This window comes from Hemiscyllium ocellatum, chromosome 2 (assembly GCF_020745735.1).
Source record: "Hemiscyllium ocellatum isolate sHemOce1 chromosome 2, sHemOce1.pat.X.cur, whole genome shotgun sequence".
Lineage (NCBI taxonomy): Eukaryota > Metazoa > Chordata > Chondrichthyes > Orectolobiformes > Hemiscylliidae > Hemiscyllium > Hemiscyllium ocellatum.
In genome coordinates, this window is record NC_083402.1 from 61073992 (window position 1) to 61087882 (window position 13891).

The window sequence follows — 13891 nt, forward strand, 5'->3', positions numbered from 1 at the left end:
CATACAGGATTATGGGGATGGGCTGAGGCTGGAATGCTCTTCGGAGGGTTGGTGCAGACTCAATGGGCCGAATGGCCTCTTTCTGCACTTTAGAGACTCTATGATTCTATGATCAGTGGTCTTGTTGGTTCTGAGCTAGTGAATAGACTTTCATCTTCATGATTGGCTGGGATCATGCTGAGACATTCACAAGTGGCATACCATAATTTAGTTAAGGGCGCTCACATCGACGATGGAGTTTCCACTTTGAAGTGCTCCTTCCAAAAGCACTCACTGCCTCTACATTTTTGATGAGAACCAGCTCATTCTTAGCTTTCAGTAGGTTAGGTGCCTGGCTGCTTGGCCATAGATGGTCTTAAAGGTGCTGAAAAATCCATGCATGTCATGGCTGTTGGTAATGTTGGTAAGTTGATATATTTCATGCACTCTTTCTGTCTACCAAATGCTTTTTAGATCATGTGATTTTACTTGTTGGACTTCAGCCTTCGTGTGCACATCAATCTGCTTTCTTTCCTTTTGGTTTTAGTTTCCAGTACAGGGACACCTCACAATTTAAACTGGTTTGATGAAAATGATCAGGAGACCTAGGAGCTACTAAATCTAAAGTGCAAGGTGTTCCTGATATGTTCTCTATTGTATTTGTGATATTATAATGAAGTATGTAATCAACCATTAGTAAGGAATTACTGAATTTGAAGATGCCTTCACTAACACTGATTATTCATATAAAGCCATTGATTTTATTGAAAGCACAGCACTGGGGCTTCAAGGCCTTAATAATTAGTGTTGAGCTCCACAGCTACCTGTTCCCATTGGTCTTTGACAATCTGTCTAATGGGTCTTCTTCCCAGCTATCATTCTTTGCAACTTCTCCATAAAGATGTACAGTGTCTGAAAATCTTGGAGCTTGTGCTCATCCCTACTTTGCCGTTCTTTACTTTTCCCAGGTCTGATTCTCTTCGACCAGCCTCACTGCGATTGTTACGCTGCGCATCCCCTTTCACAACTGCAGGTTAGCTTTAAAGTGATGCTAGTTACTCATTATTATGGCCCTCTGCTGATGCATCCTGTCAGTGAACAGTGCAGATAGTGTTCTTTGACAGCAGAGTTCATTCAAATGTCCAGTCAGCTCAAAGTTAGTGTTCAGCCTGCATTGCAAGCAATAGGCATGATTTAAGGATGTCTGTCAACTCCTGTTCCTGGTTTAAGGGCTGTACAATTTGTTGTACCTCCTCAATTTCCTTGTTAGAAATCTCTGTGCATCATGATTTAGTTATTAGTCACCAGTTACGTTTCACCTGAACATTATGCCTGATCCTGACTATGTGTGAAAGACCACAGAAGATCAACTAGTTAAATTAGTTATATTAAATGATGAGAATATTAACCAGTGTCACATCTTTCATCAGAAGTTTACATTGTGATCATCACATAGGTGACATAAAATACATTTCAGATTGTAAATACAGAAAAACTAAAATAATTTCACGTTTACTTACAAGTTATAGTCCTGGTTGACTCCAGCAAATGGGTGGTTTGAACATTTAGCAAAAACAAAAACTAAAGCACAAAGCAGTGATAATACACATGTGACTGCACCCATTCTCAACACATCTCGACATTGAAGTTTCATCTTGGAAATGATGAGCCCACCAATAACTTGACCAATGAAAGCTCCAGGGATAAGTACTGCTCCTTAAAAGTAAAAGATTTGAACCGATTAAATCAGTTTCAGGTCACATGGTTCACTAGAGTACTTTTTGGAGAAATGTTTATCTGCTACTACCAAAAGTATCTCTTAATAACAGCGATATAACTTTGTTCACAAAGCCATTCATGGTGTTTTCAGCTCACATCAATTTGAAAAGTAGAATATCAACAATTTCTAAATTAAAGCAATATTAATTATTACATTAAGACGCAATGAATTTAAAAGAGAGAACTTTTCACTTTGAAACATTTTTATACTTAAGTGTGCCTTGTCTTTCTATCATAGACAATGTAAAATTATTTCTGAAAGGATGAATACAAAGAATAACATGCTGCATGGTCAATCAGTTAGAATTTTAATTAACCCTCAAGTCAATCTGAATAATCCCCCGAATCTCCAGTTCAGTTATAGTGGCAGATGCAATCGTAAGTGGATTGTAATGGATATTCTGCTCAACAAGATCTATATTAAGGGCTTAGATCAGAGTGGTGCTGGAAAGGCACAGCAGGTCAGGCTGCATCCGAGGAGCAGGAAAATCGATGTTTTGGGCAAAAGCCCTTCATCAGGAATATTCCTGATGAAGGCCTTTCGGCTGAAATGTCGATTTTCCTGCTCCTCGGATGCTGCCTGACCTGCTGTGCTTTTCCAGCACCACTCTGATCTAAACTCTGGTTTCCAGCACCTGCAGTCCTCACTTTTGCCTAAGATCTATATTAAGTCTGTCACTGTCAAACATTCTACTCATGGAAAGGACTAGACACTAGGTGGTCAGGAATGTACAACAAAAGGAATCTAATTCAAAATTTTCAGTGTTAACAGGAATTATCATGGATTTTGAAATTGTTTGGCAATAAGTATGAGGAACTCATGGAATTCATTTGTTGCTAAATTTCCAGCCATCTGTTCAGCTGCCGTTGATTTTAACCAACTGCGAATCCCCTTGCAAGGATGCCTTCCTTGAAGAAGCTCTCCTCCTCCCTCTACAAGGATCTCAGTGAGTCCCTTCTCACTGCATCCCCCAGGTCATCTCCTCTGCCCTGAAGCTCTTCAACCACGTCCTCAAACAGAATCACCACCTATCGCATTCCCAAAGCCCCTCCCCCAAGTCCCTCCTCCCTACCTTTCATCTTAGCCTGCTTGGCACACCCTCCTCATTCCTGAAGAAGGGCTTATGCCCGAAACGTCGATTCTCCTGCTCCTTTAATACTGCCTGACCTGCTGCGCTTTTCCAGCAACACATTTTTCATAGCCAATTCTCTGCCTTCCACTAGCTCATCAAGCCAAACATTTCTGTACATCACTCTATTGTTTTCACCCTAGTTCCCATCATGCCTTCTTGAACCATAACATATCCATGAGATCCTCCTTCTGTTCCCTCAATGTCCCCTCCTGTTCCCTCCTTCTGTTCTCAATGCATTGCTAACAATCCAAATTCTCTTCATGATCTTCATATTTGGTCACAATGTTCATATGTGTTTTGAGATAGCGTTGTTGTGTCTTTAAAATCTGATGCCACCATCACTTCCCTTAATAAACCAGACCTTCACCTCACTGGAAGAAAATGAAGATTGCAGATGCGGGAGATGGGAGCCGAAGGGTTTGGTGCTGGAAAAGCACAGCCAATCAGGCAGAATCTAAGGAACAGGCGAATCAACGTTTTGGGCATTAGCTGATGAAGGGCTTATGCCAGAAACGTCAATTCTCCTGCTCCTCAGATGCTGCCTGACTGGCTGTGCTTTTTCAGCACCACACTCTTCACCTCACTGTCCTTGCAAATTACCATCACATTTCCAATTTCTCTTTTCTTTCATAGTCCTTGAATGTAATTGCCTCCCAACTCCATGCCTATTTATTCCTAGAACTTCACATTAGAATCTCTTCAATCAGATGTTTACCTCTGACATAGTACAGGAACAGTTCTTGTCAAAGTCACAAATGACATCCAAAAATCTCTCCATCCTGGTCTCTGTATTTTGACACAGTTTACCATGAAGCCCTTGTAATGACACTCTGCTATCACTGGCTGGGTGAAACTGCACTCAGCTGGTTCTATTCTTATGTATTAAACCATAGCTGAGTATCCTTTTTTAAAGCTTCTCCCCCCATTGTTTGATATCTTCCTAGGATCTCTACTTGACCGTCTCCTGTTTCTCATCTACCTGCTGCCTCTAAATAATATTATTGAACAGCACACATACACTGACCAGACCCAGCTCCATCTTACCAACTGTTTCAACTCCTCCACTATTGTTAAATTATTAAACTAAATTTGCCAGCCATTGTCCTCAGTCACTGCTCCAAACTCTGCTCTCTAACCACTGCTCCATTCTTTTCCCAAATAACTGTCTGGGACTACACTAGACTATTTGCAAGACATACTAAAATGATAGAAATATTTGTGGTAGTATTTGCGAAGGGAGAAACAGAGTTAACATTTGTTAATGCTATTGATTGCAACCAAATCAGACCCTAAGATGAGCTTCCAACTACATATCTGTGGCATCCCTAAGGCTATCTATTTCACATCTCTAATGTTATCTGATTTCATTCATGCCATAGATTATCTGCTGTTGAAATCATCAATCATGCTTTTGTTAAACAAGAACTTACAAATTTTCAGCAGGAGGAGACTCCTTCAATCTGGTCACTCATTTGCTCTGATTATAGCTGATCTTCAACTACATCCTGCTTCTCATTCCCATATCCCCTAATTTCCAGACAGATCCAATTGCTATTGTTACTTCTAGTTATTCTTACTCGAAGATCTGCTGTCATGGTATATTACACTTACAATAGGACCTGGATAACTTTGGGGCTTGGGCTTACAGTATAAGTAACATTTGTACCACACAAATGCCAGTCAATGACCATCTCCAATAAGAGGCAATCTAAATACCGTCTGTTCATATTCAATGCTGTTACCATCACTGCATCCCACTATCAACATCCTTGGGGTTACCATCGACCATAACCTCATTTGGACTCACCATATAAATACAGTGGCTACAAGAGCAGGTCAGGGGCTAGGTATAGTGTGGTAACTCTCCTCCTGACTGCCCACAATTACCATGCACAAGTCAGGATTGTGATGGAATCGCCCTCACTTGCCTGGATGAGTGTTCCTCCAACAACATTCAAAACGCTTGATACCATTCAGGACAAAGCAGCCACTTGATTGGCATCGCACCTACAAACATCCATTCCCCCCACCACCGACATTAAAGAGCAGCATTATGTACTATCTACAAGATGCACTGTAGAAATTCATGAAAGATACTGAGACAGCATCTTTTAAATGCATGACCACTTCCACCTCGAAGAGCAGATGCCTGGAAACAGCACCACCCCCGCATTCCCCTCCAAACCCCTCACTATATTACCATTTTTTCACTGTTGCGAGGTCAAAATCCTAGAATTCCCACCCTAAAGGCATTGTGGAGCCATTAGCTCTAACCCACTGCAGATAGACTGCAGCTGTTCAACAAGTCAGCTCACCGCTACCTTCTCAAAGGCAACTAGGGACAATAAGTGCTGACCAGCCAGTAACACCCATGCTCAACATCTGTTTGGTGCTATCCTCACACATTGACTATAACTTATCTGAAACTACTCTGACATCTGCCATCCAACTATGTCTAAATTGACCTCTCTCACTGCTGCCCTCCACTCTGCCCTCTGTAACTTTTCACATCTGATCAAGTGGTCAAAATACTGATAGTTTCTTTCCTGGATGACATATTTTTGTTCTTTCAATTTCCAGTACCTCCTCATTTGATTTATAGTCATTACAAGTATATAGAATTTTTAGAACTCAAATTTCAAAGGCCTCTAATTTCTTCTGCCAAATTTTACTGTTAACCAAATTTCTGAGGTATACAGGAAAGCAGACAGAATGGAGCCATAGAATGTTCTCTTGTTAACATTAACACAAATTAATTGTCACCACACTTTTTTGCTATCTCTATCCTTCTAACTTCTGCAACACATCTGTAATTTTCTACTATCATTTTTGCAAATAGAAAAATATACCTATATACTCCAGTGTGACACCATCCACTCTTGTATTTTCGATGTATTCCTTCTAACTATTATTGTTTTTAGCCTTTTTAGACTTAATATTTATACTCAATCCACATTCTAAGCTTCTCGACTTTACTTGATCTATGACTGTTTTTTGGTATACTTGTTATGCTCTCGCCTCATACCCCTATTATCAGTGGCAAGTATATTGGATTCTTGGATTTTTTTTATGTGTACAGACTGAATTATTTAGATGACTGTATACACAGTCTAGTTACACTGCCCCCTTATTTGAAAAATACCTGTTTGCCCCTCTTCCTCCCTGATGCTTGTAATTTGGTCCCATTATAGGCTATGTATTAAACCCATAGTTTTACTGTTAGTGTAACATTATATCAACTCATCTATTAATTTTTGTTGATCAGTACAATTTTATATGTTTTGCTATTCTATGAATTCTATATAATTTTGCTTTGTTACATTTAGATATTTATTAAAAATTATTCGTATGTAAATAGTTCATTTAATTTTCCTTTTCTTTGTTTAAAATTAGATCCATGTAGCTGAGCCTTAAATAAACTCAACGATGAAGAGACCACTGCCACCTATAGACCATAAGACCATAGGACATAGGAGCGGAAATAAGGCCATTCAACCCATCAAGTTCACTCTGCCACTCAATCATGGCTGATGGGCAGTGCAACGCCACCTGCCCGCACTCTCCCTGTAGCCCTTAATTCCTTGTGAGATCAAGAATTTAGCAATCTCTGCCTCCACTGAGCTCCGTGGCAATGAATTCCACAGGTCCACCTCTCTCTGGCTGAAGAAATGTCTCCTCATTTCTATTCTAAATTGACCCCCTGTAACCCTAAGGCTGTGCCCAAGGGTCCTAGTATCCCTGTCTAACGGAAACAACTTCCCAACATCGACCCTTCTGAGCCACGCATTACCTTGTAAGTTGCTATTAGATCACCCTCAACCTTCTAGATGCTAATGAATACAATCCCAGGATCCTGAGCTGTTCATCGTATATTAGGCTTACCATGCCAGGGATCATCCATGTGAATCTCCACTGGGTACGCTCCAGTGCCAGTATGCCTTCCTGAGATGTGGGGCCCAAAACTGGACACAGTATTCTAAATGGAGCCTAACTAGAGCTTTATAAAGTCTCAGAAGCACATCGCTGCTTTTATATTACAACCCTCTCTTGAGATAAATGACAACATTACATTTGCTTTCTTAATCACAGACTCAACCTGCAAGTTAACTTTGACAGAATCCTGGACTAGCCCTCCCAGATCCCTTTGTACTTTGGCTTTATGAATTTTCTCACCATTCAGAAAATAGTCCATGCCTGTATTTTTTCCGAAGTGCAAGATCTCACATTTTCTCACGTTAAATTTCATCAGCTATTTCCTGGACCACTCTCCTAAACTGTCTAAATCTTTCTGCAGCCTCCCCACCTCCTCACTACTACCTGCCTGTCCACCTAACTTCGTGTCATTGGCAACTTTCGCGAGAATGCCCCCAGTCCCTTCATCCAGATCATTAATATATAAAGTGAACAACTGCGGCCCCAACACTGAACCCTGCAGGATACCACTTATCACCGGCTGCCATTCTGAAAAGCATCTTTTATCCCAACTCTCTGCCTTCTGTCAGACAGCCAATCCTCAATCCATGCCAATAGCTCACCTCAAACATCATGGGCCCTCACCTTACTAAGCAGTCTCCCGTGAGGCACCTTATCAAAGGCCTTTTGGAAGTCTAGATAGATAACATCCACTGTGTTTCCCTAGCCTAACCTAACCTCTTCAAACAATTCTAACAGGTTTGTCAGGCACGACCTCCCCTTACTAAATCCATGCTGACTTGTTCTAATCCAACTCTGCACTTCTGTGAATTTAGAAATCTCATTCTTGACGATGGGTTCCAGAATTTTACCAACAACCGAGGTTAGGCTAATGGGTCTATAATTTTCCATCTTTTGTCTTAATCCTTTCTTAAACAAGGGGGTTACAGCAGCAATTTTCTAATCAGCTGGGACTTTCCATGACTCCAGTGACTTTTGAAGATCACAACCAACGTCTCCGCTATTTCCTCAGCCACCTCGCTCAGAACTCTAGGATATAGCCCATCAGGGCCAGGAGATTTATCAATTTTAAGACTTTCTAGCTTTTCTAGCACTATCTCTTTTGTAATGGCAACCATACTCAACTCAGCCCGCCGACTCTCCTTAATTGTTCGGATATTACTCATGTCTTCCACTGTGAAGACTGACACAAAGAATTTATTAAATTCTTCAGCTATTTCCTTATCTCCCAGCACTAGCCTTCCTGCATCAATTTGAAGCGGCTCAATGTCTATTTTCACTTCTTGTTTGTTTCTTCTGTATTGAAATAAAACTTTACTATAATTTCTAATATTACTGACTAGCCTACCTTCATTTTTGATCCTCTCCATTGTTATTTCTCTCCTTGTTGTCCTCTGTTTTTGTAGTCTTTCCAATCTTCTGATTTCCCACTTTATAGGCTCTCTCTTTTTATTTGATATATTTCCTGACTTCCTTTATCAGCCATGGCTGTCTAATCCCTCACTCCTCCTCTCCCCCAAATCCACAACCCCACCCCCCCACCCCCACCCCCCTCAAACCCCCAGACAATCTTCCTTTTCTTTGGGATGAACCTCTGTACTGTGTCCTTAATTACATCCAGAAACTCCTGCTACTATTGCTCTACTGTCTTCCCGTTAGGTTCTGCTTCCAGTCAACTGTGACACCATTACATCCAATTTTGCCTTCTCTCTTTCAAACTGCAGACTGAACTCTACCATATTATGATCACTGCCTCCTAAGACCTCTGGACTCCAAACACTCCTTATTCAATGCAGTTCAGAGGAGGGTCATCAGGGAGATATCTAGTTTGATAGATTTGTATTAAGAAACAAGGTAGTGCACCTTTGCTGTATTGCCTCCAAAGTGAATATGTCCTTCCTTCAATATGAGGACCAAATCTGCACAGTATCCTAAACATTTAGTTGGAATGGGGCACTGTAAAGTTAGGTAATGGATACCATTCTCTGCAACTGAAAATATGAGAAGGTTGTGATATCAGGATTAACGTCATGACTTTGGGCCTGGATAAGAATTAGAACTTGGAGGAAAAGGATCCAATTTCTGTAATCCACTTAATGACAGAGCTAGGGCTAAGAAATTGGTTATGCTATGGGAGCATGAATGGTTAGGGGCTAACAAAGAAAACAGTGTTTAGAAAAGAGTATATATGGGTGAGTATTTTTGTTCATAAAGGATGAGATCATTACAAAAGTTAGAAATGATCTTGACTTGTAGAAGGATTATATAAAAATCAATTTGGGTAAGAATAAGAAATAGCAAAGGAAGAAGGCACCAGTGGGAATAAGTCCGAAGGCCCTTAACATTTGCTACCGTGTAGGACAGGATATCCATGAAAATGAGGTCTTGTAAGAAAGGTTTGGCAATAATCAACAATGGTATTAATCTTCATATTGATGAGATGGAGCAAATTGGAAGCAGAAGCCTCAATGTAAACAATTCAGACTTTAATACCTCTCTGGGACAGGATGGCAGTGTGCATGGCACCAAAATTCTCAGTTATTATCTCTCAGTAATAGTACTCCGGGCCTAATTCAAGGAACAGATGTGGGTAAATGGGGCACCATAGAAAATCATCCCACTATCCTTGCTTACAAATCCCCCTGCCAAAGCCACCATTCCCAGTGGTGCTACAGGTACTGAAGAACTGTAGGTCTCTAATGTGCAGGCAGCTCCCAGGCAAGGATTTTCTGTCATACTGAAGGTTTAATTCTGTAGGGGGCCTAACATTGCCCGGTTAAGTGCCTGATTGGAATTAAATAGTATCAGGCCTCCTCATGAAATGTAATTCCAAATCACAAATTATTCTCCAGTGTCACCCACACCAAGTCACAAGCTTACTTTCTAAGGAGTTTGAGATCTCTTTAGTCTTCCTCAAAATATTACCTCCACTGAAGTTCATTTACCAATCATATACCCATTCTTCAAGTATATTAATGCTTTCTTATATTTTGTCACAGTTTTCCACTGTATTAACTATATCCTCCAATTTCTGGAATCCTGGAAAATGCTGAAATCTACTATTAAGAAAGTCTTAACAATGCATCCAGAAATTCATAGTATGGTCTGACAAATCAACATGGTTTTTCAAAAAGGAAATTATATAGACAAATTCATTAGAGTATTTTGAGGATATAACTGGTCAGCTAGATGAAGGGGAACCTTTAGATGTGATGCACTTGAGATTTCCCAAAGGTATTTGAAAAGGTAAACACTGAAGGTTGTTATGTAAGTTCTGGGTAATAATTAGCACAGTTGGAGGACTGCTTAATGGACAAGAAGTAAAGAGGAATAAAAGGAGCATTTTCAAGTTGCCAAGCTGTGCCACAAGGATTAGGGCTGGAGCTTCAGCTACTTACAATCAGTATTATTTAACACTGGCCAAGACATGAAATGAAATGTACATAAGTTCGCTGACAATGCAAACCTAGGTAGGAATGTAAGTTGTGAGGAGGATAATAAAAACATGAATAAACAGATTAAGTGAATGAACAACAAGTTGCAGGTAATGCAGAAAGTGTGCAAGTCTGAGTTTATTCATGTTGCTAGTAAGAATTGAAAAACAGAATTTTCTTAAAGGCATGAAACTTGTAAATGTTGAGTCTAAGAAGCATGAGGGTACATGTCAAAGGAACACTGGATTTAGCACGCAAATAAAGCAAATAACAAGAAAACCAAAAGACATGTTGACCTTTAGTTCAAGGGGTTTGGGGTTCAAGAATAAAACAGCATTACTAAAATATATCGGGCTTTGGCAAAACCATATTTGGAGCACTGTATGCAGGTTTGATTTCCACATTTAATGAATGATTTATTCACAAAACAGTGCACAAAGGTTTAGCACTAGATTGATCCAAGCAATGAGAAACTGAGTGAATTGCTTGTATACTCTCTGGAGTTTAGAAAAATGAGAAGGGATCTCATTGTAACATTCCTGATGCTGAAGCAGCTCGAACAGGTAGACACAGAGTTGTTTCCCCTAATGAAGGAATTTAGAACATATGCTCCACATTCAGGATATGCAGCTAATCATTTGGGATTGACTTGAGGAGAAATTTCTAGCCCAGAGTTATACTTAAAGCCAAGACAAATAGTGAAAAAGGACACATTTTTGGCATCCCAGGAAATCAAAAGAAAATGGGAATGAGTGAGGTTGAAGCCAAAAATCAGCCATGATCATACTGAATGGTGGAGATTCAAAAAACATATGGCAACCTCCTACCGCTTTCGACTGATCCTTGCATTCAAATCATTTTCTAAAATGGTGCACACTGGCTTCAGCACTTCAATTTGTGAAACATCACTTTGCAACTTTTCTCTGACTCTTTTTCTTTCACTCTAACTCATTGTTTTGTAGCCAGCTTATCTATTTGTTAACTATTTCTAGACTGCACTTGGTCTGAAATTAGTTGTGATTCCATAATGTAGTACCTTACTGATGGCCTTTTGAAACTTCAGATTTAATTTCATGGTATTTGGCACAAAACTAATGGTGAAATCTGACCAACAATATATTCTGATATATTATAATTCCAGTGTATCTCATTTTCTTGACAAGCGAGTGGCCAAGTTGTGTGTCTGTCAATCATCCATCAACTGATATATTTTCAGCAACTTCTGATCAATTATCCCTTTTAATGAATTACTGAAATATGATCTGTTAAGGAAGTTAACTAAACTGCTTACCTCCCAGAATTGCTGCTAGGCTAGCAGTTAGGCCAAACTGATTTTCAATGAATTTTGGCATAAATGTGACAAATCCAGTGATGACCATTGCTTCAGTGGTGCCTGCTATAACTAAGAATACGAAAACAGGGTTCTTCAACAATATCTGCAAGGAAAGATATATTTAGCAATTAGTGAGTACAAACTTCTGATTGGATTAATGTCATTTTCAATGTACAGCTGAACTGAACCATAATCTCATGTACAATCAATATTATCCTTTGCGCAAGAGGGTGAAAACTTAATCTGAGTTCCAAATTCTAAATCTGAGACTGATGGACTTTAGGCAGAGACAGAATTGAACTCAATGATGAACCAGGTTGTCAACAATGATATTAAATAGCAAATGTTCAGCATTAACTCACTCAATAAGTTTGCACTCTGTAATCACCATGATGCTCCTGCAAGCCAATAGTGTCTGGGTTAGAAGGCAGAGTTAATGTTTCGAGTCTGGTGACCCTTCATCAGAACTTTTATTGCTTGGGTTAACGATGAACAAAATAAATTTGGATGATGGACTGAAAGGCAGTTGAAGGCTGTGGAACTGCACCCCTAAATATTCTAAGATGTCTAAGAAAAGTGGGAATGGAGGGGTTGCTAAGCTGTGAAAAGAAATGCATAATTCAGTACAAAGTAACCAAGCCACCAAAAACCAAATATACATTCTAATATCAATATTTCCTGTGGAAAGATTTATTCTGTGCAGGAGAGGTATGAGGGGAAAAGCCCTTAAATTTCTAAATTAAAAAAAACTGAAAGAACCGCAGATATTGTAAATCAGAAACAAAAAGAAAAATTGCTGGAAAAGCTCTGCAAGTCGACGTTGATGCCATGGGGTTGAAGGGTCCCGTTGCGGAAAATGAGGCGATCTTCCTCCAGCTGTCGGATGGTAAGGGAGTGGCGATGGAAGGGGCCCAGGACCTGCATGTCCTCGGCAGAGAGATAGGGGAATTGAAATGTTCAGCCATGGGCTGTGGGGTTGTTCAGTGCGAGTGTCCCGGAGATGTTCTCTGAAGTGCTCTGCGAGTCGGCGTCCAGTTTCCCCAATGTACAGGAGACCGCATCAGGAGCAACGGATACAGTAAATGACATGAGTGGAAGTGCAGGTGGAACTTTGATGGATGTGGAAGGCTCCTTTGGGGCCTTGGATGGAGACAAGGGGGGAGGTGTGTGCGCAGGTTTTGCAATTCCTGCGGTGGTAGGGGAGGGTCCAGGAAGAGGGAGTGTGTGTGGGTTGTTAGGGGGCATGGACCTGACCAGGTAGTTGCAGTGGGAACGGTCTTTACAGAAAGTGGATAGGATTGGGGAGAGATATCTCTGGTGGTGGGGTCGTTGGTAGGTGGCAGAAATGGTGGCAGAGGATGATGCAATGTATACGGAAGTTGGTGGGGTGGAAGGTGAAGAACAGGGCGATTCTGTTCTTGTCGCGGTTGGAGGCAGGGTTCAAGGGTAGAGATGCAGGAAGTGGATGAGGTGCGCTGGAGGGCATCATCAACCATATGGGAAGGGAATCTGTGGTCTTTAAAGAAGGAGGCAATCTAGTATGTTCTGTGATGGAACTGGTTCTCCTGGTAGCAGATATGGCAGACAAATGGGGAATAAGGGAATGCATTTTTGCAAGAGGTAAGCTGGGAGGAGGTGTAATCAAGGTAGCTATGGGAGTCGGTGGGTTTGTAGATAATGTCAGTGTTGAGTCGGTCATTGTTGATGGAGATGGAGAGGTCTAGGAAGGTGAAAGAAGTGTCAGATTTGGTCCAAGTGAACTTAAGGTCGGAGTAGAATGTGTTGGTGAAGTTGATGAACTGTTCAATCTCTGCGTGGGAGCATGAGGTGGCGCTGATGCAGTCATCAATGTAATGGAGGAAAAGGTAGGGAGTGGTGCCGGAGTAACTCCGGAAGATAGACTATTCTATGTAGCCGTCAAAGAGACAGGCAAAGCTGGCGCCCATGCACATGCCCATGGGAGGAACTGAAGGAGAAATTGTTGAAGGTGACTGCCAGCTCAGCCAAACAAATAAGAGTGTCAGTGGAAAGGTACTGGTGGGGATGTCGGGGGTGGAAGAAACTGAGGGCTTGGAGGCCCTGATCATGGTGGTTGGAGGTGTATAGGGGCTGGATGTTTATGGTGAAGTTGAGGCGTTGTGGGCTAGGGAAACAGAAGTCTTGGAAGAGGTGCAGCCATGGGTCGTATCTTGAACGTATGTGTGGAGTTCCTTGACCGGGAGGATAGGTCAGTATCGAGATAGGTGGAGATGAATTCAGTGGGGCAGGAGTAGGCTGAGACGATGGGTCGGCCTGGGTAG

At 41.0% G+C, this 13891-nt stretch overlaps 1 protein-coding gene across 1 annotated transcript in view; it reads right to left on the bottom strand.

Annotated features, from left to right (window-relative positions):
• LOC132825857 (solute carrier organic anion transporter family member 4C1-like) overlaps positions 1-13891 on the bottom strand; it is a 169368-nt gene that overhangs the window by 25176 nt on the left and 130301 nt on the right. Inside the window, exons 7-8 of the mRNA XM_060841427.1 lie at positions 11550-11694; positions 1500-1695 (exon numbers count right to left, since the gene is read on the bottom strand). Coding sequence (XP_060697410.1) covers positions 1500-1695; positions 11550-11694 — 341 coding nt within the window. The remainder of the gene's footprint in view (positions 1-1499; positions 1696-11549; positions 11695-13891) is intronic.